At 41.1% G+C, this 26291-nt stretch overlaps 2 protein-coding genes across 4 annotated transcripts in view; both read right to left on the reverse strand.

Moving 5' to 3' along the window:
* Positions 1–3029, reverse strand: part of LOC105526715 (chromosome unknown open reading frame, human C6orf229) — a 3977-nt gene extending 948 nt beyond the window's left edge. The window contains exon 1 of the mRNA XM_011962802.1: positions 2732–3029. Coding sequence (XP_011818192.1) covers positions 2732–3029 — 298 coding nt within the window. The remainder of the gene's footprint in view (positions 1–2731) is intronic.
* Positions 3030–5231: 2202 nt separating this feature from the next.
* FAM65B (family with sequence similarity 65, member B) overlaps positions 5232–26291 on the reverse strand; it is a 240901-nt gene continuing 219841 nt past the window's right edge. For all 3 annotated transcript variants that reach the window (XM_011962805.1, XM_011962803.1, XM_011962804.1), the window contains 4 exons: positions 24477–24679; positions 15988–16071; positions 13532–13622; positions 5232–7440 (listed from right to left, as the gene is read on the reverse strand). In XM_011962805.1, the coding sequence (XP_011818195.1) occupies positions 7340–7440; positions 13532–13622; positions 15988–16071; positions 24477–24679 (479 nt within the window). In that variant the 3' untranslated portion in view covers positions 5232–7339. The remainder of the gene's footprint in view (positions 7441–13531; positions 13623–15987; positions 16072–24476; positions 24680–26291) is intronic.

Genomic DNA, 26291 nt, shown 5'->3' on the forward strand with positions numbered 1-26291 from the left:
TTTGAGACAGAGTTTTGCTCTTTTTGCCCAGGCTGGAGTGCAATGGCACGATCTCAGCTCACTGCAACCTCCACTTCCCAGGTTCAAGCGATTCTCCTACATCAGCCTCTCAAGTAGCTGGTATTACAGGCATGCACCACCACGCCCAGCTAATTTTTTGTATTTTTAGTAGAGACGGGGTTTCACCATGTTGATCAGCTGGTCTCGAACTCCAGACCTCAGGTGATCCACCCGCCTTGAGCTCCCAAAGTGCTGGGATTACAGGTGTGAGCCACTGTGCCTGGCCAAGAGTATTTCAAGGTGAATAAAACCTGGTTGCGTTCGCTTAGCAAATATCCCTCGTGGTCTCATTCTGGATTATCTGCCTTTAGTACTGGTGGGGGAAAAGAAAAGAAGGATCCCAGAGCATTAGTGCCAAGAGCAAATTGAAAGGTTGAGCAGCACTGTCAGGGACTGACTGGCGGGAGGGAGGTTTTCCTGAGTTTTTGTTCGTTGCTCTCTTGTTCCCCTTACACATTTCTTGCCTCAACTCTTTTGCAGCTATGGGACCAACACGACCTTACAAGATTTTTCTTGTTTAGCCACTGACCCAGCCTGGCCCTAGACTGTACTTTCACCATATACCTGAGTATATGCAAATCTCAAACTCCAAGGTACTAGCCAAGAGGACACGGGATGAGGACTTTTTAGGTGGTGAGGAGTAGCTGACAAAGCTGGTCGGATTCTTGCCACTGGAGGGTTTTTTTTTTTGTTTGTTTGTTTTCTGAGACAGGGTCTCACTCTGTCATACAGGCTAGAGTACAGTGACGCGATCTCAGCTCACTGCAACCTCCATCTCCTGGGTTCAAGCGATTCTACTGCCTCAGCCTCTCGAGTAGCTGGAATTACAGGAACGTGCCACCACACCCGGCTAATTTTTGTAGTTTTAGTACAGACGAGGTTTCATCATGTTGGCCAGGCTTGTTTTGAACTCCTTACCTCAGGTGATCCACCCGCCTCCGCCTCCCAAAGTGCTGGGATTGCAGGTATAGCCACCACGCTTGGCGCCACTGGAGTTTTGATCCCACTTGGATTTCTCTTACTTGTTCTCCATGGTTCCATGGTCCTAAGAATATTCTGTTCAACATTAAAGCTTTACCTGAAGCCTAGGCAGAGGCCCTTTCCCTAGCTTCCTACCAGAACAACTAAGGCTAAATACCATCAAATTAAGGAATTCTGATCCTTTTACAATTAGCTAGCTCTTCCCACAAATGGTGAAGATAGCTACACAAGAAACTCACCCTGCCCCCTGTTGGGGGAGCCCTTACCCCCACTCAGATGGGTGCATCTCCTGTTTCCTGTCTCCTTTCTAGCTCTGTGCCAGTGATTCCCGGCCATTCTGGCAACAAGGACTCCTTTTACTGTTTTCTTTCCTGAACTCCATTCTTTGAAAGATTTAGTCTATCAAACTACATCTAAGTAATTCATCTTCCCACTTAAAACTCAGTCTAAGGGCTGGGCGTGGTGGCTCATGCCTGTAATCCCAGCACTTTGGGAGGCCGAGGTGGGGGGATCACGAGGTCAAGAGATCAAGACCATCCTGGCCTACATGGCGAAACCCCGTCTCTACTAAAAATACAAAAAAAAAAAAAAAAAAAAAAAAAAAAAAAAAAAAAAAAAAATTAGCCAGGCATGGTGGCAGCCACCTGTAATCCCAGCTACCTGGGAGACTGACGCAGGAGAGTCACTTGAACCCAGGAGGCAGAGGTTGCAGTGAGTCGAGCGCCATTGCACTCCAGCCTGGGCAAAAAGAGCAAAACTGTCCAACATGGTGAAACACCATCTCTACTAAAAATACAAAAATTAGCTAGGCATGGTGGCAGCCGCCTGTAATCCCAGCTACCTGGGAGACTGACGCAGGAGAGTCACTTGAACCCAGGAGGCAGAGGTTGCAGTGAGTCGAGTGCCATTGCATTCCAGCCTGGGCAAAAAGAGCAAAACTGTCTAAAAAAAAAAAAAGACAAAAAACAAAACAAAACAAAACTAATAATAATAATAAACATAATCAAAGACTCTTATAGCCACCAGCCAGAGTTTCTTGTTAGGAAATGTGTTATTGAGGACAGTCTATAAAATCTCATTACGCATCCTAAAATTTATCAATTAGAAAAAAATGGAGTGAGTTTGGACTTGATGATTATTAGAGCAATGTGTGTTCAAACAGTTACCACTTTATTTTCCACTTTGCTTTCTAGCCAAGTATACATTAATCGTTGTCTGTCACTAATGCCCCTATTGGCTTACCTAGTAAGTGTCCTAAGAGTATTAAGTTTTTATTGATTTTTCTAAGATATTTACTGTACAATGCATAAAATAAAAAGTAAAATATCAGGTAGTTTTACTCTGCATTGGAATCATATCACTAGGTTGAAATTATATCAAATCATTGTAGTCTTTGATTTTTTAAAATGTTCATGAGAAGTTTGATAGGCATTTTAGTACATATATATTTTAATTAATAAAAATGGGAGACATTTAATTAGTAGTTTATTTGATGGGCACATTCTTTTAAAACATGAGATCCTTGAGGATAAAATAATTAGTAATATTTTGGGCACAAAGACAAAAAAATTTCATCCAATGAAATGTTATCAGAATTTTAAGATTACAGCTAAGAAAAATTACTAAACTACAGTGTTATAAAATGAGTATCATGAAACACTCATTTTAGCACAGCCAGTTAGATCAGTACCTGTGAAGGCCAGCAGTCCAATTTTCTGGGCAGCTTGAGCTCTCTTCTCAATGGGTAGGGATTCATTCATCAACACTTGACGAAGTACAACAATTTTTTCCTTATGAAAACAAGACTCAGCTGAAGAGATTTGTTTTTCCTTCTTCTTAACAAAAAAGCCCTTAACAGTGGCACACCAGTATTTCTGGAGATGCCGACACAGCCCCGCAAAATACCCATACATGTTAACCCAAATTTGCCTACAGGAAAATCGGCTGTTAGCCATTGTGGAAAAAGGCCAGTGGTCCTTCAGGTGCATCACTGGCAGTCACAGGAGTTCACAATCAAGAACTCTGGAATACATCACTTAGCAACACTGTGGAATGGAATATACAAACCAGGGAAAGCAATAGATGCCTACATTCTTCAGCTTGTCATTGAAGGCCTTCTACTATTTAGACTAAACCAATTTTACTTTCATTTCTCTGGTGTACAAAACCTCAACTTACACTTGTTTCCCCTAATGCGCATACATCTCACTATTGTCTTTGAACCTTTGCTCAGGCAGGGTATATTTGGAACTTGCCCATTCTAGTCTGATTATTCCAACATGTACTTTGCTTCTTTCCGTCGATCTTTCATAGTATTGTTACCTCTTTTGCTTGTTTGCTACCCAAAGAGAGTTCTCTACATCATAGATTTATCTTATTTTGCTGAGAAAATAGAGCAATGAAAAGACACCTTGCATAACTCTTACCAGTGCATTCACCCACCTATCTGCATCTGCGGTACCCGTAGACTCTGACTTTCCTTCTGTTACTATGGATACTCTCTCTGTTTGTGCAGTAGATGTCAATCAGCTCCTCTCACCTCAAGAATGTTGCTCTACAATTCTTCTCTTATCTTGGTAATTTTTCCATCTCAACTGGACCCTTTGCATTATCAACAAACACGCTATACTTTTTTTCTCATTACAGAAAGAAAACTCTCTTGACTTCATTTGCTTTCTCCCCACAGCGACTGCACATTCACTTCCCCGCTCCCCTTTACAGTACAGCTCTTTAAAGAGCTGCTATACTCCCCATCTCCAGTCTTCCTCATTCTTTCTTGGATGAATTCCAAACAAGATTTCAACCCCGTGACTCTACTGACATTGCCTGTTACGGTCATTGAATTGTCAGTCTGACATTTGACACTCCTTTCTCTCTGAAACACATTTCACCCAGCTTCTAAGATATCACACTCCTAATTTTTCTCCTCCTGGCCACTCATCATTTTCCTTTACTGGTTCCTCTTCTTCTTTATGACCTCTAAATATTGGAGGCCCCAAGGTTCATCAGTCTTTGTATGTGTTCTTTTTTTTTCTTTTTCTTTTTTTTTTTTCTTTTGAGACAAGGTTTCTCTGTGTCCCCCAGGCTGGAGTGCAGTGGCATGATCTTGGCCCACTGTAGCCTCAACCTCATGGGCTCAGGTGATCCCCCTACCTCAGCCTTCTGAGTATCTGGGAACCACAGGTGCACACCACCATGACCAGCTCATTTTTCTGTAGAGATGAGGTTTTGCCATGTTGCCCAGGCTGGTCTTGAACTCCTGGGCTCAAACAATCCACCCACCTAGGCTTCCTAAATGCTGGGATTACAGGCGTGCCACCATGCCCGGCCGTTTTTCTTTATCTATACTTCCTAGATAAGATAAATCAGTTTATGGCTTTAACTATTACCCATATGCTGAAGACTCCCAATTATATATATTATGTATATATTATATTAATTCTATGTATATATAATTTTTTTTTGAGACATGTTGCCCTGTTTCCCAGGCTGGAGTGCAGTGGCCCAATCATAGCTCATTGCGGCCTTGATCTCCTGGGCTCAAGTGATCCTCCTGCCTCAACTTCCTGAGTAGCAGGGACAATAGGCCACCACACATAGCAAGTTTTTAAATTTTTTTTTTTTAAGAAATGGGGGTCTCACTATGTTGTCCAGTCTGTTTTGAACTCCTAGCTTCAAGCATTTCTCCCACCTTGGCCTCCCAAAGTGCTGTGATTACAGGCATGAGCCACTACGCCTGCTCCAATTTTATATCTTTAACTGGATTTCTCACCTGAACTCCAGACTCATATTCAGTCATAAGCTTGATATCCCCATTTGAATGTCCAAGACGCTTTTCAGTTTTAACACGTCCAAAACTGAGTTCCAGGTCTTCCTCCCTAGTCCTGCTGCTTCTCAGTTTCTGTATCTTGGAAGATGGTATTACATCCTCCTAGTTGTTCAGGTAAAAAATTCTAGATTCATCACTGGCTTCTATCTATCTAACATCTCATTTTCAACTTATCAACGAATGTAGTGGCTCTACTTTAAAACATATCCCAAATTTGAGACAGTCTACAGAATATACCTGCGTATGCTCTTCAAATATATTAATGTGTGAAGGCTTAAAAAATTGGGGTTACTCTGCTGCATTAATTCCATAAATACCAACTCAGAAAGGGCATATGAAAAAAAAAATCAGACTCTGCACATGATGCTAGTAATTCAAAAATAATTTTTATTTTAACTTACATGACTGAAAGATCAATGAATACAAATGCCACAAAACTGAAAGCACCCCCTCAACCAAACATAAAATACAGAAGTGAATACAAAAGATCTGAAATTAATTACTCATGCAATAGTCAAAAAATAAAAAATAAAAAATAAATGACAAACCAAACACAAAATCCTGTAACATCTGTGTTTGATTTTCTATAAAAAGAAGCATTTCAACCATTTAACATAAACTATAGACTATACATACTAACTACAGCCTGTACAATGTACCTTTAAAGTGAAGGATATATGAATATATATAATATTTATAAATATACAGATATATACATTATAACTTCACAGTTGAAAGAACTATTTGCCAGAAGCCTGGCAAACAATTTGCACTTTGAAATGAAATGAGTCCTTTTTAAAAGTCTTGCTAAAATGTAAATATTTAAAATGACATCTCAATGATACAAACACATCCATAGTACAGTTGATATCCCACAGTTTAAATTACACTCATATATATTGTTTTGATACCTTGGCATACCCCACCTTGTATACTCTTTAGAGGAAAAAAAGATATTTTAATAAGAGCTACTGAATGGTCTTGTACTTTGCTTAATGAACTTGCATCTCTGATACTGAAGCAATAATGGGACCTGATGTTTGAACTATTTGGCCAGGGAATCCTACCAGTGAGTGATTTCCCTGGGGGCTGTAACCACCCCCTCAGGATATCCTTCTTCTTTCTAATCCCATGGTCTTTTTTACAGAAGGAGGGACCACTTTAAATGTCCCTCCACTCCTACTCCATTAGGATTTCTCCGACTTCTAGGTTCCTCCACCTCAAAGAGCATCACAGGTTTGTGAATCTACAGCTTTTGGTTTTGATTTGTCTTAGCAGCAAAATACCCCTACGGTAAGAATATCATAAAAAATGGCTCTCATTAATTAAAAAAAAAAAAGGTAAGTTTTGAGTTTTTTGTTTGTTTTTAAGTGTATAAGTATAATCTTAAGGTAGTTCTTAGTCATGTACTTACCTTTTTTCCATAATGGAAACATGATTTTGGAATTTTCAGGATGGGGAAAAGAAGCAAAACACCACATTGTGGGAGTTTTTTCTTTCTTTTTTTTTTTTTTTTGAGACTGGCTCTCATTCCTTTGTCACATGGGCTGTAGTGCAATGGTACAATCTCAGCTTACTGCAACCTCTGCCTCAAGTGATCCTCCCACCTCAGACTCCAGAATAGCTGGAAGCACATAAAATTAAAACATCTGAACTCTCACAATGGGTCATTTTGCCAGGTTCTGCAGGCAAACTTTTATTTGAAGAGATTCTTTTTTGTGCTTTGTATTGAAAGTAAAGTTAGGTAGCTAAGGGGACCACTCAACCCTGAGAACACGACAGAGAAAAACTGCAAGGCATATGATGTTTATCGAAGTATCACACGACTATTTCAAGCTTATAGAGAAACTTGCAAAAAAGTACAAAGATGGCTATTTTTAAATTTCATACATATTAAGATAAGATGGACTCTTGCACTGAGCATTATCAGACACAATCGACGATGTAATCTATTGAATTATACCATAGCCCTATCCTATGTCGGCCAAAGGAAAAGGAGATAGATACTGTGAAATGAGACTCTGAATTCTTTCTATAACATGTTTTTGTTGTTGTTGTTTTGTTTTTTGAGACAGGGTTTTGCTCTGTCACCCAGTCTGGAGTGCAGTGGTACAATTATGGCTCACTGCAGCCTCAATCTTCTGGGCTCAAGCAATCCTCCCCTCTTAGCCTCTCCAGTAGCTAGGACTACAGGTGCACGCCACCACGCCCGACTAATCAATTTTTTTTGTAGAGACAGGGCCTTGCTATGTTGCCCAGGTTGGTCTTGAACCGACTGGGCTTAAGCAATTCTCCTGCCTTGAGCTCCCGAAGTGCTGGGATTACAGGCATGAGCCATTGCACCCAGCCTACATTTTTATTTTAGTTTTCGTGTCTCTCAGGCTCTAAACAATTTCCAGGCAAAACCACAGCACCATCTTGATGAAAAGGGTCAGATATTAAGACAGCTGTTAGGCAGTTAACCTGTAATTAAAAGGCTGTGGCAGCTTCAGTTCCATGACGACCTCCGACTTTGACATAGTCTCGAGGAAATTTGTCCAACTGTTCATATGCCAGCCGCCCATCTTCTCCTAAATATAGAACATTACACATGAATACCGATTCAAACTTAACGTTTTTATTCATTACTCAAAGTAACATAGTGCCAATTGTTTAGGCATGGACTGCTATAATATGCTATGTTAACTTTTGGTAAGGAAACATTATCTTTTGTTATTCCTAATTATGTCATTGTTTTCCAGGTAATGCTTAGAACAACCAAGAACTTTTGAGCTAATTAATGCCAGAGACCAAAAGAACGCCAGGGTATGAAACAGAGTAGAAGTCTCATGGCCATTTGATATTGATGATTTCACATAATAGATGTATTTCAGAGCAATTGTATGGATTACATTTTAAGTACATTAGGGATTTCAATATGGCTGATCCTTTACTTTAATGCATTGAACTTTTACGTAACTTTTACTTGTGTATATTATATATTGATACATCTAAATGATCATTGGTAAAATCAGTCTTAGGCTTTCAAACTTCAGCTAAAAATTACTCTTTACTATGTAAATATATAGAGATGCCGTCTACCAGCTACCAGCTAGTTCATTTTGCCTGTAGCACCACTTTGAACAGTTAAGATGCATTTGCAAATAATTTTAATGTTTTGTTTTATTTTCCTACTTTAGAAAATGATTAGAAAATGAGAAAATAAAATACAAAGACAAGTGATAAGAAACAGGCTTTCATAAATGTAACGCAAGTGAGACAGAGATGAAAATAGTTGTGCTTAATCAGAAGTTCATCTGGGTGTGGTGGCTCATGCGTGGCTCATCCCAGAACTTTGGGAAGCCAAGGTGAGTGGATCACTTGAGGTCACGAGTTTGAGAGTAGCCTGATCAACACAGTGAAACCCCATCTCTACCAAAAAATGCAAAAAAAAAAAAAGTTAGCTGGGTGTGGTGGAGTTCGCCTGTAGTCCCAGCTACTTGGGAGGCTGAGGCAGGAGAATTGCTTGAACTCAGGGGCAGAAGTTGCAATGAGATGAGATTGCATCATTGCACTCCAGCCTGGGTGATAGAGCGAGACTCCATCTCAAAAAAAGAAAAAAAGAAGTTCACTGTGAAGGAAAACAAAAGTAAAAAAAAGATTCAGAAAATGTTGGAATTATATTGACATGAGGGGGTTTTAGAAAAGGAGTGTAATTATTGTAATTATGGATTTTATAATACATTAGAGTCTCTCGAAATAGAAACATTTCAGTAAAGCGAAAGTCGGGTTAGGGTTTTTCCCCCCATACATTTAAGTTTTTCAGGAACACCTTAGATACAAAAACAGATATCTGCCTATATTTAAAAGAACCTTGCAGAGTGAGTTTTCTATAGGCAAAAGCCTGCCTTTTTTTTTTTTTTTTGAGATGGAGTCTCACTCTGTTGCCCAGGCTGGAGTACAATGGTGCTATCTTGGTTCACTGCAACCTCCACCTTCAGGTTCAAGTGATTCTCCTGCCTCAGCCTCCCGAGTAACTGGAATTACAGGCACCCACCACCACGCCTGGCTAATTTTTGTATTTTTAGTAGAGACGGGGTTTCACCATGTTGGCCAGGCTGGTCTCAAACTCCTGACCTCAGATGATCTGCCCTCCTTGGCCTCCCAGAGTGCTGGGATTACAGGCATGAGCTACTGTGCCTGGCCATCTCTTATTAACTTTAAGAGTTTTTTTTTTTTTTTTTTTTTTTTTTTAGTAGAGACGGGGTTTCACTCTGTTAGCCAGGATGGTCTCGATCTCCTGACCTCGTGATCCGCCCGTCTCGGCCCCCAAAGTGCTGGGATTACAGGCTTGAGCCACTGCGCCCGGCCAAGAGATTTTTTTTTTAACAGTCTTTGCATGCCTTGACTTTTCATAGGCAATGCTCCATTTTTTCTAGTTTGGTAGTTTTCAAATTTTTGTTACTTTGGAGTAGAACCCTTTACTGGAAACACAATGTTGATACGCAAAACCCTGATATATTAAATAGATTAAACACAGGACCTTTCCAGTTGATGGCAGGAGAAGATGGAGCAACAGAGGGCCTGAGTTGGGGTCGTTCACGTGCTCCCTCCTTGCCCACTCACGCACACCCCGCTATGGATGCCTCAGCTAACAAATGCGACTTTAAGAACCACGTCTGCTAGGCCAGTTCCTAGTTTGCTCATGAAGAGATTTTAGTTTAGAGGTGTTATGTTCTACTCCTAGAGTCCCACAGGGTACAGTGGCCTAGAGTGGCAAGATTCCATCTTGGTGCCTGACTAGGTCTGGGTGCCGATAGGCAGGTTACACAACCTCAGCCTGCTTTCTGTAAAAGGGAACTAATGGCACTTCTGCCTTTATGGACTAGTTTTGAGTACTAAATGAGTTAACCCATGCAGATCCCTCAAAACAGTGCCTGGCCTGGAGCAAGTCCTCTATGGGTGTTACCCAATATTACTACAGTGACATGAGTAGGGTGGGTATCTCACTCTTATTCAGTTTTCAGTGTCTTGATCTGCTCTGCTGCTAGTCTTTTTTTTTTTTTTAGCTAGAGCTAGAGGTAGAGTGTGGTGACACAATCACAGCTCACTGTAGCTTCGACCTCCTAGGCTCAAGTGATCCTCCCCCCACCTAGCTTCCTGAGTAGCTGGGACTACAGGCTCATGCCACTATGCCTGGCTACTTGAAAAAAATGAGTTTTTTTTTTTTTTGTAGACCTAGTCTTGCTATGTTGCTCAGGCTGGTCTCAAACTCCTGGCCTTGGCCAGTGCAGTGGCTATGCCTTTAATCCTAGCACTTTGGAAGGCGGAGGTGGGAGTATCTCTTGAGGCCAGAAGTTTGAGACCAGCCTGGGCAACGTGGCAAAACCCCATCTCTATCAAATTAAAAAATAGCTATTTTTTAAAAAGAGTAAAATTGTTTAAAAACAAAACAAAACAACCCAGAAAACAAGAACTCATGGCCTCAAGCATTCCTTCTACTTTGGCCTCCCAAATTGCTGGGATTACAGGGATGAGCTACCACGCCCAGCTCTGGCTAATTGTATTTATTTTTATTTTGTAGAGATGGGGTTTTGTTATGTTGATCAGGCTGGTCTTGAACTCCTGTGCTCTCACACTCAAGCAATCCTCCTGTGTTGGCCTTCCAAAGTGCTGGGATTACAGGTATCAGCCACTGCAGCTGGCCCTCTGCCAATCCTCTAACTGCCTTGTGAAGTAGGCAGAGTGTTGGAGGGGAGAGAGCTCCAGCTCTGGGGAGTCAGGGAGTATGGTTCCAAGCAGGTCTGAGGTCCAGCTGGGACACAATGAAATGGCCATAGTCATGGTGAAAACTGTTCTGTCCAACATTGTGGCCACCAACCACATGTGGCCACCAACCACATTTAAATCTAAATGGTAATTACAGATGGTCCCTGACTGACAATGGCTTAGACTTAACGATTCTTCAACTACAATGGTGCAAAAGCTGCATGCATTCAGTAGAAACCATACTTTTTTAGCATGGTATTCAATACAATCCATGAGATATTCAACACTTTATTATAAAACATGCTTTGTGTTAAATGATTTTGCCCAACTGTAGGCTAATGTAAGTGTTCTGAGCATGTTTAAGGCAGGCTAGGCTAGGCTATGATGTTCTGTAGGTAAGATGTATTAAGTGCATTTTTGACTTAATAGTATTTTCAACTTACAATAGGTTTATTGGGATGTAACCCCATTGTAAGTCAAGGAGCAGCTGTCCTCAAAATTGAGTAAACTTAAAATTTCAGTTCCTCAATCATGGTGGTGAAGGTGAACAGCTCAACAGCCATTTAGGATGACTGCTGCCATATCGGACAGTGCGCATATAGAACAATCCCATCACTATGGAGGGATCTACCGGACAGCTCTAGGTTAAAATATCAAAATCATTCCATACTGGTTGGTAAATAGTTGCAGCCCTGAGTCCTTTAAGTGCCCGCAATGACCTTCTGCCCTTTGTCATAGGGCATTTTATCAATTCCTATTGAAAATACTGTTTTCACTATACTAATTCAGTCATTTGTGTGAGAGAAAAATGTGCCAGTATTTGTATATTAGGGTCAAAGAAGATTCATAATATTGAGTTCAGGGGGTTCTCAAACTTTGTATTAGAATCACCTGGGAGGCTTTAAAAAATCCTGATGCCAAGGAACACTTAGACCAATGAAAGCAGAATCTTTGGGAGTAGATTGTTTAAGCTTCCCTGGTGAATGTGCGGTCAGTGTTGAGCACCGCACACTGGTGGTGTGAGAGGGCCCAGGGCTGATGCGAGCAGTGTGCATGAAGAGCTAAGGTGAAGCAGGTATGGTGATGGCTTCTGGAGATACTGCTGTTCGCACAGCTCCAGTGAGTCCCGGGGCACATTCTGTTGGGATCAATTTCCTTAGATTACACTGGAAATAGAAGCTTCGTTGGCCATGCTTTATAAGCACCTGGCTTGCCTTCATGGTTATTTTAGAATACGAAGGGATAAAGGAGTTTAAACTAATAATACCTGGGTACATTTTTAGAGAATTAAACAATTTCTATGCCTAATACAGCCATAAGGAATAACTTTTATCCTTTAAACAAATACATACTGGCTAAGATTTCTGTGGAAGAAATAATATATTCAATAGCAGAATGATGCCTTGTTAAACCCATAATTGTAAGAAAGAGGGCCTAACAATACATGGGATTTTCACAGTGATTATAAATGCCATGAGATTCTTCTTCATGTTGTTAAGTTACTATCACTAAACAAGGGTGGCTTTTTTCTAAGCTGCATTATTGATTGGATTATGTCTGAGGATTTCTAGGAGCATAGTTTTTTGGTTTTTTTTTTGAGGCAGAGTTTTGCTCTTGTTGCCCAGGCTGGAGTGCAATGGCGCGATCTCGGCTCACCGCAACCTCCGCCTCCCAGATTGAAGTGATTCTCCTGCCCCAGCTTCCCTAGTAGCTGGGATTACAGGCATGCGCCACCACACCTGGCTAATTTTGTATTTTTAGTAGAGACGGGGTTTCTCCATGTTGGTCAGGCTGGTCTCGAACTCCCGACCTCAGGTGATCTGCCCATCTCTGCCTCCCAAAGTGTTGGGATTACAGGCATGAGCCACCGCACCCGGCTCTAGGAGCATAATTTTTACACTTTTAAGAGTGTGTTGTTGAAGTAAAATTATTTATAATGATTATTTATACTTTTTTTTTTTTTTGAGAGGGAGTCTTGCTCTGTCACCCAGGCTGGAGTACAGTGGCATGATCTCAGCTCATTGCAACCTCTGTCTCCTGGGTTCAAGTGATTCTCCTACCTCAGCCTCCCAAGTAGCTGGGACTACAGGTGTACCCCACCATGCCTGGCTAATTTTTGTATTTTTAGTAGAGACATGGTTTCACCATGTTGGCTAGGCTGGTCTCGAACACTTGACCTCAAGTGATCCACTCACTTTGGCCTCCCAAAGTGCTGGGATTACAGGGGTGAGCCACCAAGCCCAGTTATTTATACTTTTTAATTCAGAATTAAGAAAGGCTTTCCCTTCCCTCCCAAGTCCCCCAAAAAGAATAAATGTATAATGCCTGCTAGGCATGAATCTTCATAAAATAAAGTGAAGAGGAAGGGTTCTCTGGATATTTCAGAATAAAATAAGTACTCCAATTATTTTCTTAGGTATCAGGGTTCAGATAGGCAGAGGCTACAGGGCAGTCAGAGATTAACCTGGGAGTCAGGGTGAGGCTGAGATACCTGGGGCTTTACAGCATTCCCTGGGATGCATCTCTGGTACCTCACCCAATTTCTGTCCTCCAGGGAGTGTCAACCCCACCCTGGCAACCCAGCCTGGATTCCTATTGCCTCTACTTTATGGTTTGACTTCTGTGTTCTTGATTCCAAATAGTATACAGACTGATCAATCCATATAGAAAGGCTCTAGAGAATATACTTCACTCTCAGCATCCAGACAGAACGAGGAGTTGGGGTGAGATGGACATTGATCAGTTCTTCGTACTCTGTGTGAGAAGACAGCCTACAGCAGGGAAACTGCTAAGATGGTACATGAAGCTTCTCCTTACTGGAGAAGGGAGCATCTCAAAGGGAACATCCCTTTGAGAGTGCCAGAAGCACACAATCATGTAAACAACGACAACAACAACAACAATAAAACTCACCCAGAGACAAGAGGGTTTCGGAGGCTACATTTCTGATTTCTTCAGTATCAGACTGACATAATGTCACCAGCATTTTAATGCTTTCAGTAGCCTATGGGGGAAAAATAGGTTACATCGTGTTTTGATATTTAGGTCTAGAGTTCCATAAGACTTGGCATTTAACAACTGGTGGGAACTTTAGCCTTACTTTGTTGCCCAGGCTGGAGTGCAATGGAGCGATCACAGCTCACTGCAGCCTTGACCTCCTGGGCTCAAGCAATTCTCCTGCCTCAGCCTCCTGAGTAGCCAAGACTGATTTCTAATTTTTAATCTTCGGTAGAGATGAGATCTCACTATGTTGCCCAGGCTAGTCTCAAACTCCTGGGCTTAAGCAATTCTCCTGCCTTGGCCTCCTAAAGTGGTGGGATTACAGGTGTAAGCTACTGTGCCTGGCCATCTTACCTATGGGTTTTTACTTACCTAAAAACCATCTTACCTACGGGGTCAAACCTAGCTGAGTATCTGAATCCCTTAAAAGTAAATACTCCTGGGTGCCACTCTGGATGCACTATATCGGAATTTCCTGGGCTGGGGCCCAGAGTTCTTTCAGGAATTCTGATGAGCAGCTAAATTCCTCATTCCACAGTAGACTTCTAGTCTAGAGGAGTGAAGTCACTAGCTTGCTTTTCCAGAATAGAATCCATTTTCCCTGGTTCTTTCCACTGAATCTCACCGATTCCAAAATGGCTCTAATTTAATAATTCTTACTATTTAGTGTATATGCTAAAATAGAGGAGGAGGTAAAGGCCATTAATGACAATTCTTCTGTTTGTTTGTTCCACAAATATTTATTGAGCACTCCATGAACCAGACTATTCATAAAGCATGAGAGAGTCCACAGTGAATCAGACATGGTTCTGGTCCTCAAGAATTTATAGTCTAGTGGATTTAGAGTATGAAAATCCATACAGATCACTGTATCCTTATGTCTTTATTTACTTTGTATTACAGGCATCCATCACTGATATGTCACTGGATATCAGGAGAGCACCCAAATAGTAATCACTGTGGGTTTTCTTTTTGGGCACCTGAAGGCAATTTTTTTAAACCAAGTAACAAGGAAGTCAAAATTTCCTACAGTTTTTTTTTTTTTTGAGACAGAGTTTCATTCAGTCACCCAGGCTGGAGTACAGCAGCGTGATCTTGACTCACTGCAACTTCTGTCTCCTGGGTTCAAGCAATTCCCCTGCCTCAGCCTCCTGAGTAGCTGGGATTACAAGTGTGCACCACCACGCCTGGCTGATTTTTGTATTTTTAGTAAGGATGAGGTTTCACCACGTTGTCCAGGCTGGTCTCAAACTCCTGACCTCAGGTGATCTACTGGCCTCAGCCTCCCAAAGTGCTGGGATTACAGACGTGAGCCACCATGCCTGGCCCTAGAGCTGGTTTTGATCACAGGCCGTTAACTTTTTCTTTTGAGGTATTGATCCCTTTCTTTATCAGGCCTGCAGGTCCCTGCCTCTTTTCCAAGATTTTTGCAAGTTCTAAGGTGTGGCCTTCTCTCATTCTTTTCTCAAGACTGATTTGTCTTATTTTTTTGTGATGAAGGTAGGTCAAACATTACATCTTGCCTATTGAAAGGGAAACTTCCATGTCAGGAGTTCTCAGTCTTTTCGTACTTGTTTACATTCTAGCTCTCTCCCTGCTCACGACACCTTATGACAATCAAAACTGGTTCTCTGCTTAATAAAGAGAGCTTGTGGGGAAGGATCTGGGAATTCAGTGGCATACTGAATTTTAGTACTTCTTTTCCAATCTTATTTGTCCCTGCTTTTTGTTGTTCACAATAAAAATGAATGAAATCACCATATATCTCATCTCACTTTTAAGATATACTTTCCTTTTTTTTCTCTTTCTTTTTTTTTTTGAGACAGAGTCTGGCTCTGCCACCCAGGCTGGAGTGCAATGGTACAGTCTTGGCTCACTGCAACCTCTGCCTCCTGGGTTCAAGCAATTCTCCCACCTCAGCCTCCTGAGTAGCTGGGATTACAGGCACCTGCCACCATGCTTGGGTAATTTTTGTAGAGACGGGATTTCACCATGTTGGCCAGGTTGGTCTCAAACTCCTGACTTCAGGTAATCCACCGGCCTCGGCCTCCCAAAATGCTGGGATTACAGGCGTGAGCCACCATGCCAGCCAATATGACATACTTTTCTAATACTGACCTAAAGGTAAACTGGTTCCCTTGGGCTAGTGCAAAACATGATTGCTTTCTGCCATGTTTTGACTAACAAAACAAAGTCACATGTAATTACTGTTTAAGGGAGAAAAATACTAAAACTAACATACAGTGCAAAGGAGACAAGAAATACTGCTAAAAAAGTACTTTCAAACATGAAAGAAAAGCTGTTATATACACTCGGCTTAGCCTGGCTCCAAGCTGAGTTGCCAGGGGAGTTCCAAGCCTGGGCTTTACCTCAAGGATTTTCAGGGCCAGGCAAGCTGCTTTCTGGAGCTGGAGGTTTGTCTTTGTTAGTGCTTCACAGTAATAGAGCAAGGCCTGAAAGAGAAGGAGGGATCTCGTGAAGGCATTTTGGTTTGTTTGTAGTTTAAGAGGTATACCTCATTCTCACTCTCTGAGATAAACTATAGCATATAACCTACACATTTTGCACTACCTTCAGAGCAAGAAAAAAAAAGTCATTGAAATTCATGTTAATTAAAAGAGTCGTTTATTCAATAAATTGATCCCTCATGTTCTCCTAGATCTACTATGACTCTAGGAGAATATAAGGGATCAATTTATTGAGTAACATAATCATGGTGGGCTTTTATTGGCCACCTACAGGTAATTTTTTTAACTAAGTAATGAGGAAGGCAAAATTTCTCAGAGCTGTTTTTGATCCCAGATCATTAACTTTTTATTTTAAGGTGTTAATCCCTTTGTATATGTCCCATCATAAAGGCCTGCAAGCTCCTGCCCCTTGTCCCATGTGTCATTCCAAGATTTGAAACATTCTCCTAGAATCCATGACTCTAGGAGAATATAAGGGATCAATTTATTCAATAAAATGGGGAGATAGAGAGTTATGGTTCTGGCTTTTAAGGAGCCTGTAGATGCAGTAGAAATGCTAAGACTGTTAGAAGGAACTCAAGAGAAGAAATGTATTGGGTGCTATAAGAAATCTACAAGGTAAGTCAGTCACTTGAAGAAGAGACATTTTATGGAGGGCCAGGGTAAGTTTCACAAAAATGTTTGAACTGGAATGGAAATGATGGGTTAGATTTCAGTGGGGAAGTTGATTGAAAAAAAGGTATTCAGACAGAAATAAGGAAGACAGGAGGAGGCAGTACGTTCCAGTGAGGAGGGTGGTAATGTCAGTTTGAGATTTGCTGAGTTTGATACATGGCAAATTAATGCTCTGTATGAAAAAAATCTGCATAAAAGTACATTGTCTTTTTTTTTTTTTTTTTTTTTTTGACAGAGTCTTGCTCTGTGGCCCAGGTTGGAGTGCAGTGGCATGATCTTGGCTCACTGCAACCTCCATCTCCCGGGTTCAAGCGATTCTCCTACCTCAGCCTCCTAAGTAGCTGGGATTACAGGTGCCCACCACCACACCCAGTTAATTTTTTTTTTTTTTTTTTTTTTTTAGTAGAGACAAGATTTTGCCATATTGGCCAGGCTGGTCTTGAATTCCTGACCTTGTGATCCACCTGCCTTGGCCTTCCAAAGTGTTGGGATTACAGGCGCAAGCCACTGCACCCAGCCAATTGTCTTATTTTTACCAAGCTAATTTCTTCCTAAATGGTTGATGAAATGTGTAGTACTTAACATTAATTCAAATGAATAAGAATCACTATATGTCATATTGGTTCATAGGAAACTTAATTACTCTTGAAGAGAATTGAGGGTGGAAAGAGAGGACAAACTTTTGATTTTGTTGGGCTATATTGTGCATTTCTTGCTATTTGTCTGAATTACTTTTATTTTTTATTATTATTTATTTATTTATGTTTTGAGATGGAGTTTTACTCTTGTTGCCCAGGCTGGAGTGCAATGGCACAATCTTGGCTCACTGCAACCTCCGCCTCCTGGGTTCAAGCGATTCTCCTGCCTCAGCCTCCCTTGTAGCTGGGATTACAGGCGGATGCCACGATGCCCAGCTAATTTTTGTATTTTTAGTAAAGACAGGGTTTCATCATGTTGGTCAAGCTGGTTGTGAACTCCTGACCTCAGGTGATCCACCCACCTGGGCCTCCCAAAGTGCTGGGATTACAGACGTGAACCATCGCGCCCGGTATACTTTTATTTTTAAAAGTGTAACTCAAGTCAGATCACTATACTAAAGGGTATCTGTTGAATCAATAAGTGGTATTGCTCTGCCATTTGTTTTATTTTTTTGAGACAGGGTTCTTGCTCTGTCACCCAGGCTGGAGTACAGTGGCGTGATCACAGCTCACTACAGCCTCAACCTCCTGGGCTCAGGTGAATCCTCCCACCTCAGCCTCTCAAGTAGCTGGTACTACAGATATGTGCCACCATGCCCGGCTTAATTGTTTTTTAATGTTTTTTTGTAGAAACGGGGTTTCACCATGTTGCCTAGACTGGTCTCGAACTCCTGGGCCCAATCCATCCTCCTGCCTCAGCCTCCCAAAGTGCTGGGATTACAGGCATGAGCCACCGTGCCTGGGCTATATGATGATATTTCTTAGATTTATCCCTTTTCCATGGTCTCAGGTCTTGTTGGAAGTCTCAGTTTCCTACTGGGCCATTACCACAGCATTCTGCTCCCCGTGCCTAACAATGAGGGACCCCCTTCCTCCAGCATGCATTACATCATCATGGGCAGCCCCCCTCCCCTCCCTTTTCTTTGCCTAGCATCAAACTAGAACTCCTCACTATGGGCTTTTCAAGACCCTAAGCCAGGTGGCTCCTTACTCTCTCCCTAACTGCCCTCTTTTCCTGCCATACTCAATGTACCCAGTGGCTGTGACCCCCCCTGCACCCCCCCAGAGGATTCCCCATACTCTCCTCTCCTCTCTGACGGGCCTCATTTTTGATGACCTTTCGAATTTGTCCAAGGCCCAGGACCCATTTCACCAACCATTATGTGACTGATTCTCTGTTTTTTCTTCTCTCTGATTTCCTATAACTAACGTTTTCCTAGTTTCTTAAATTAACTGTCATTATTTATATGTGTCTAAATTTATAAGTATTTATATTTCTAATATGTACTTCAGCTACCTAACGTGATTTTGGGCAGGTTACTTAACTTCCCGTGCTAAAGTCTGCCAATCTGCAAAATGGTTGTAATAATAAGACCCACTGACAGGGGTTTGTGAACCTTCAATGCTATTAACACAAGTAAAGAATGGAAAACAAGGCCTGGCACAAAGTAAGCCCTCAATTAGTATAGCTATAATATTATTTTTATTCTCACATATATCTGTGTATTCATATATTTGTTTATAGGATAAAAATACCATAGTGACATAATTTATGTTGAAGTTTCTTAAGGATGAAGACCTTGGTTTTTTTGTTTGTTTTTTATTACTTATTTAACTCCTTTAGCATCTGGAACGATAATCTGTCCTTAGTGAGACCCTAGATGAACCAGCTTGAAAGTGTCATCGACCACTTAATGTAATGACATGACTACTCATAAAATGCCACATTGTTCTGCTATAGTCACTGATAGTTGGGAGTAAACACATCCTGTCTTCTCAGTTGTTTTTTTTCTTTTTTTTTTTGAGACGAGTCTTGCTCTGTCACCTAGGCTGGAGTGCAGTGGCATGATCTCAGCTCACTGTAACCTCTTCCTCCTGGGTTCAAGCCATTCTCCTGCCTCAGCCTCCCCAGTAGCTGGGATTACAGGTACCCACCACCATGCCCAGCTAATTTTTGTATTTTTAGTAGAGACAGGGTTTCACCGTGTTGGCCAGACTGGTCTCAAACTTCTGACCTCATGATCCACCTGCCTCAGCCTCCCAAAGTGCTGGGATTACAGGCGTGAGCCACTGCACATGGCCCCTGTTTTCTCAGTTTTATAGGACAACTTCATTTAAAAAAATTGAAAATATAATTTACATACCATAATATTTAGACTTCAGCATGTATAATTCAGTGGTTTTTAATATATTCACAAATCATCCCCATCATCTGATTTCAGAATATTTTCATTACCCCAAAAAGAAATCCTGTAACCATTGGTAGTCATTCCCAAGACCCTTTCTCTCTAGTCCCTGGTAAACACTAATCCACTCTCCATCTCTATGGATTTGCCTACTTTGGACATTTCATATAAATGAATTCACACAATATGTGCCCTTCTACGTCTTGTTCTTTCATTTGGCATAATATCTTCAAGGTTCATCTAGGTTGAAGGATGTATTAATATTACATTTCTTTTTACGGCCAAAAACTATTCCATTATATGTCTAGACCACATTTTATTTATTCACCAGTTGATGAACCTTTAGATTGTTTCTACTTTTTGGTTATTATGAATAATGCTGCTATGAACATCTGTGTACCAGGTTTTTTGGTGTGGATATATGGTTTAACACTTTTTTCTTTCCTTTTTTTTTTTTTTTTTTGAGAGAGTCTCTTTTGGTGGCCCAGGCTGGAGTACAATGGCACCATCTCAGTTCACCGCAACCTCCGCCTCCCGGGTTCAAGCCATATGCCCACCTCAGCCTCCTGAGTAGCTAGGATTACAGGCCCCTGCCACCACACCCAGCTAATTTTTGTATTTTTAGTAGCAATGGGGTTTCACCATATTGGCCAGGCTGGTCTCGAACTCCTGACCTCAGATGATCTGCCTTCCTCAGCGTCCCAAAGTTCTGGGATTATAGGCGTGAGCCACTGCGCCCGACCAGTTTAACACTCTTTTTCTTTTTTGAGATGGGGTTTTGCTCTTGTTGCCCAGGCTGGAGTGCAATGGCACAATCTCAGCTCACTGCAACCTCTGCCTCCCGGCTTCAAGCGATTCTCCTGCCTCAGCCTCCCGAGTAGCTGGGATTACAGGCATGCTCTACCACGCCCAGCTAATTTTTTATATTTTCAGTAGAGACGGGGTTTCTCCATGTTGGTCAGGCTGGTCTCGAACTTCTGACCTCAGGTGATTCGCCCGCCTCGGCCTCCCAAAGTGCTGGGATTACAGGCTTGAGCCACCGTGCCCGGCCGGTTTAACACTCTTAAAGGAAACAAAGACATGCAGTATAGGTTATTACAGCAAGAACAAAAGCAGTAACAGTAACTAGCTCTTAACTATACTAGACCTAAATAGTTAGAGCCTGGGCTTTGGCTTTTGAAAAACCTCTCTGGCTTGCTTTTTGGCCTCTACTCACTTGACGGTGAGCAGCCAAAAGGGGAGGAAATAACCCTCAATCCACAACTGGGCAGCTACACAGGGACTAGCCTCCCGTACAAAAGGAACAAGGTGACTGTCCCTGAAGTGCCACTTGCCATCAACCCCCTCCAAAGCTCCCATTTCCAGAGGTGGATATACACCAAGGTCATCTTTAGCATTTCATCCCTATTGAAGCATTGTTATAATGCAAACATGCCCGAGAGGAAGGACAATTGAAGTTATCATCACCCATTTAAGTCTTGGAATATGTGGTTTTGGTAAGGGGTAAACCTGGGTTTGATAGCGAACCTTGAAGGCCCTTGATAAGAGTAAAAGAGGGAAATGGCAGGAGTTCAAGGCTGTAGCGAGCTATGATTGCACCACCTGGGTGGTGCATGTCCAGCCTGGGTAGCAAAGTAGGACCCCATCATTAAAATCCAAAACAAACCCGAGAGAGAGAGAGAGAGAAATGGGCAGGGGAAAATAGAGAGGAGTCTTGTGCTGAAGTTCATCTACTTTATAATTTTAACAAGGGCTGGCCCTGGAGGTCAGAAACCAATTGATGGTGCCTATGCAAAATGCTGAGTCATAATTCATTTAGTTTGATTATGTTGGTGGAAATATTTGTCTCCCTCATTTCAGGAACACAAATATTGTAATCATGTGTGTAAATATATCTGAAAATATCAATTCACTTGTCCAATGAACAGATGACTAGCTACTTGTTAGGTGCCAAGCTAACATGCTATGTGATAGGGCAAACCTGTCTATGTTAACTTCGGAGATGATACCTGACCCTGCTAATTTTGTGGTTACTGAATAGGTTGCTCACTTTATTTATGTATTTATATTTATTTATTTTTTATTTATTGAGACGGAGTTTTTGCTCTTGTCACCCAGGCTGGAATGCAGTGGTGCAATCTCAGCTCACTGCAACCTCTGCCTCCTGAGTTCAAGCAATTCTCCTGTCTCAGCCTCCCTAGTAGCTGGGACTACAGGCGCCTGCCACAACGCCCAGCTAATTTTTTGTATTTGTAGTGGAGATGAGGTTTCACCATATTGGCCAGGCTGGTCTTGAACTCCTGGCCTCAGGTGATACACCCACCTCGGCCTCCCGAAGTGCTGGAATTACAGGTGTGAGCCACTGTGCCCGGCCTATTTATTTATTGTTAAATGTCTGTTGAGTCATAAGGTTGCTCACTTTAGTTTGAGTGGCTGCCTAAGAATTGGTGGCTGCTCAGATTCCTAACAGTTCCAGAAAGCAAACAGAAGGCACATTATAAAGCAAGAAGCCCCTGTCACCATGCAGAGGCCACCAGCATCTCCTCTGACCAGTCCTGGATAATTAAAGAAGCAACCACATCTGAATGCAACAGTACAGTTGGAGGACAGTGGATATTTCCTACTTGTCTAGGTGTGGGGAAAAGCATAAAATAATGAACCAACACACACAACTTTTATTTTGTTTCAATAGCTATGATCCCTGAAGCACGGTTCCGGGTTTACAGTGACACCAGCTCTCACAGAGGCATTTCTGTGTAGCTTTAGTGCTTTGCATCTAGTTTTAAGAACTTAATGTAGTAACTTTTGCTATTCCATATAAGAAAATATGGAAAGGGTTCAGTGTTTGCTTTGGGAGTCAAACATTTCTAGGTAGTAATCCAAATTCTGTTACCTAACTAGTCTTAGCCAAGTTTAACTCCTTGGAGGCTCAGTTTCCTAGTCCATAAAGTGGGATCGTAGCATCCACCATCGTTAGAGATAAGACAGCTAAGTGATGCCGCATGGTGCCTGGTGTTTAGGAAGTACACAGTACTTGATGGGTATTATTTCTTGTTTTTCTGACTACTGGAAACTCTTCAAGGGCAAGGACTACTTTTCCTTTATTTCTACAGTGTCCACAAAACCCTCCATATAATACCAGGGACACAGTACTCACATAATGAAGGTTTAGTCATGAAATGTGAATTTGAAGGAATAAACATGAGAGCTGAATTGGAATAAAAAGAGAACATTTAGCCTGTGGCTAATGCCCTGAAAGTAGAAGATGCATATAGAATAGCCAAAGGAAGACTATGTCTTACCTGTTGTTATTTCTTTTTTATTTTTTTATTGTTTGAGATGTTTTATTGTTTTTTATTGTCGCTCTGTCACCCAGCTGGAGTCCAGTGGCACAATCTCAGCTCACTGCAGCCTCCACCTCCTGGGTTCAAGTGATTCTCCTGCCTCAGCCTCCCAAGTAGCTGGGATTATAAGCACGTGCCACCAGGCTTGGCTAATTTTTCTATTTTTAGTAGAGACAGGGTTTCCCCTTGTTGGCCAGGCTGGTCTCAAACTCCTGACCTCAGGTAATCCACCCACCCATCTCAAACTCCTGACCTCAGGTAATCCACCCACCTCAGTCTCCCAAAGTGTTGGGATTATAGGTGTTAGCCACTGTGCCCGGCCCCCTATTGCTATTTCTAAGGGCACATTTAGAACACTGGCCCCTCACTGTGACTAAAGAGTATCACAGTCCTGCTCCCCATAAACTGCACACTCAGATGCATATATATTCTGCTACCAGCATGTTCACGATTCTTTAATTTTCTTTCTCTTTTTTTGGTAGGAGGTGAGAATAGCCCACAGAACAGCCTTTTGAGCTAATTCCACTGAAAGATAACTGTATCAAAGAACTACATAGAGTTCACCCTTTTGGACCAAAATGGCATTAGAATGGATTATCTTCTTGTGAGTACACAAATGTTCCACTACATATTAGCTTAGGCAATGCCTTAGACAAGTTAAACAAACTCTGAGTTCAACATGGGACCTTTTCAAGGACAAGGAGAGGCCATGTTGAACTTTCTTGAGCTGATCTGATCTGGATTTTGATGAGAGTTAGTTTTTAGAATGACAGAATCAATTGTAAAGGGCTCCCAGGGACCAATTCCACTTGCATGAGCCAATGTACTTAAATTACAGATTCCTGTTCCATCTGGATGGCTATTGAATTAAAACTGAGAGAGAGATAAATTACCTCTTCCCTGGAAATAAGGGTGATGGCTTTTAAAATTTAAAATACTCCAGTTCTTTCAGCCAATAGCTAGATTACTTGACCCTAAACTGCTCATAAGACATGCCTGTATGCACACACATAGACACACATATGTTCACCATAATATTTTTAGAGTTGGACACTACACAAATGCCCACCAATATAGAGTAAGAAAATAAATTCTAGGATATTCATAGATGGACATGCCATTCACCCATAAATATAATGAAGTAGTTCAATATGTTCTATCAAGGAAAGAAAATAACCATGATCTATTACATTTAAAAATCCATTATGAAACAGGATAGTGTGATCTCATTTTAAAAGTTATGTATGTTAGCAGATACATAGATACAATCTGAAAGAAGAGACAGTATGTTATTAATAGTTTTCTCTGGGGGCTGGGCTTAAGGGGTACTTAACTATATTTCTTTAGTTTGGATGGGTTTATGGAGCACATATTATTAATAAGCAGAAAAAATTATTTTTGTAAAAGAATAAATGCTAAAATATTAGTAGTAAATGATAGAAAATTAAACCAGCTTCTGGCTCAATGGCCATGGTTTAGTGTCTTACCTTTTCCCTGAAATGCTGATTTTTAGAGGCTGCTGCCAAGTAAAGCGTCACAGCCTCACTAACTTCATTGTCCTCTCTGGTTAATAGCAGAGCCAGAGTCCTGAGTATTTCCTGCTGGGCCGGGAGGTTGCTGGGAGCAAGGTCACTCATGGTCTGTAGCAGTTTTTCATCTCTCAGTGATTGCAGAGTCTGAACCATGGAAACTAGAGGGTAAGAAGGAAGGAGATTTCATGTTCTGACATGCTAAAGTAACGAGCTCATTACAAATATAAATAGAACTCAAGTACATAAGAAAGTATAGTATAGTAACTCAAATACATATGAAAAATTAGCATCAGATAAAGGTGGTATTTCAGATTGGTGAGAAAAGGACAGACTATTCAAATAACTACATTACAGTGATGGGCAAAGCACATGGGAAAAAGTGAAGGTGGGTTTCTATCTCATAATGGCTACAAAAATAACTTATAGATGAATTAGCCCAATGTAAAAATATACAGAAGAAAATACAGGTAGACAGTTTTTACAATCTTCCTAATATATGTATGGCAGACTCAATTGCTCCTCTTTTAGTCAAACCTGTCTGGCAAAACCTCAATCCTGGGTGAACCCAGTACAGAAACCAAGTCTTCACTGAGGCAACTGGGCCCTGATGGAGCAACCCATTTATTTATTTATTTATTTTTTTCTTTTCTTTTTCTTTCTTTCTTTCTTTCTTTTTTTTTTTTTTTTTTTTTGAGACAGAGTCTTGCTCTTGTTGCCCAGGCTGGAGTGCAAATAGTGTGATCTCAGTTCACTGCAACCTCCACCTCCTGGGTTCAAGTGATTCTCCTGTCTCAGCCTCCCAAGTAGCTGGGATTACAGGTGCATGCCACCATGCCCAGCTAATTGTTGTATTTTTAGTAGAGATGGGTTTCACCATGTTGGCCAGGCTGGTCTCCAACTCCTGACCTCAAATGATCCACCCACCTTGATCTCCCAAAGTGCTGGGATTACAGGTGTGAACCACCGTGCCTGGCCAGAGCAACCTGTTTTTTTGGTTGGAATATGAAGACAATATAGTAAAAAATAAGGTTTTGAGTCCCATTTGGACAAATTAACCATGTTCCCTGAATAAAGAGTATACTATACTCCCTAACCAGAAATCCAGCATGATCAACTGTTAGTCACAAAAACACTGGGATGAGGATGTGTCTGGTCAGTACAGAAGGAAAAATAAAAGCCAAAATTCATGCTCCATGAATAAGGCAACATTCTCTACACAGTAGACAAATGTGTGACTTATTTAGATTTTTTTTTTTTTGCTTTAATTTCCTATTTTCCACGCTGTGGATGCTCTATCAATTTCACTGCTTTGTAAATAAACACCCTAGTAAAAAGCCTCAAGGCAGCATTATGGATTATAACATCTAAATTAACAAATAGCAGAAAATAGCCTAAATGTTCAACAATATAATCAAATACATTAGTATACATTCAAATGCAGAACTATTAATCTAATAACTAACATAATCTAATACAAATGCTTTCAAAGAATACTTAGTAACACAGAACATAATATCAAATAAAAAACAGGATCAATACTCTTAAGGCATAATTACAATTTTGAATCTAAAACCCACATACATTCAACTGAAAAATACATTCAATTTAAGAAGTAGGAGAAGGAGAGATTGGAATTTCTTTCTTTATACTTCTCTGTTTATATATATATTTTAAATAATGAAGCTTTCCCTTTTATAGTGAAAGAAAAGAGACACTTAAAAGGTTAAGGGTTTTTTTTTTTTTTCATTGTCATTTCCCATTTCTGTTAGT

This window comes from Colobus angolensis, unplaced genomic scaffold (genome assembly GCF_000951035.1).
Source record: "Colobus angolensis palliatus isolate OR3802 unplaced genomic scaffold, Cang.pa_1.0 Scaffold6, whole genome shotgun sequence".
Taxonomy (NCBI): Eukaryota; Metazoa; Chordata; class Mammalia; order Primates; family Cercopithecidae; genus Colobus; species Colobus angolensis.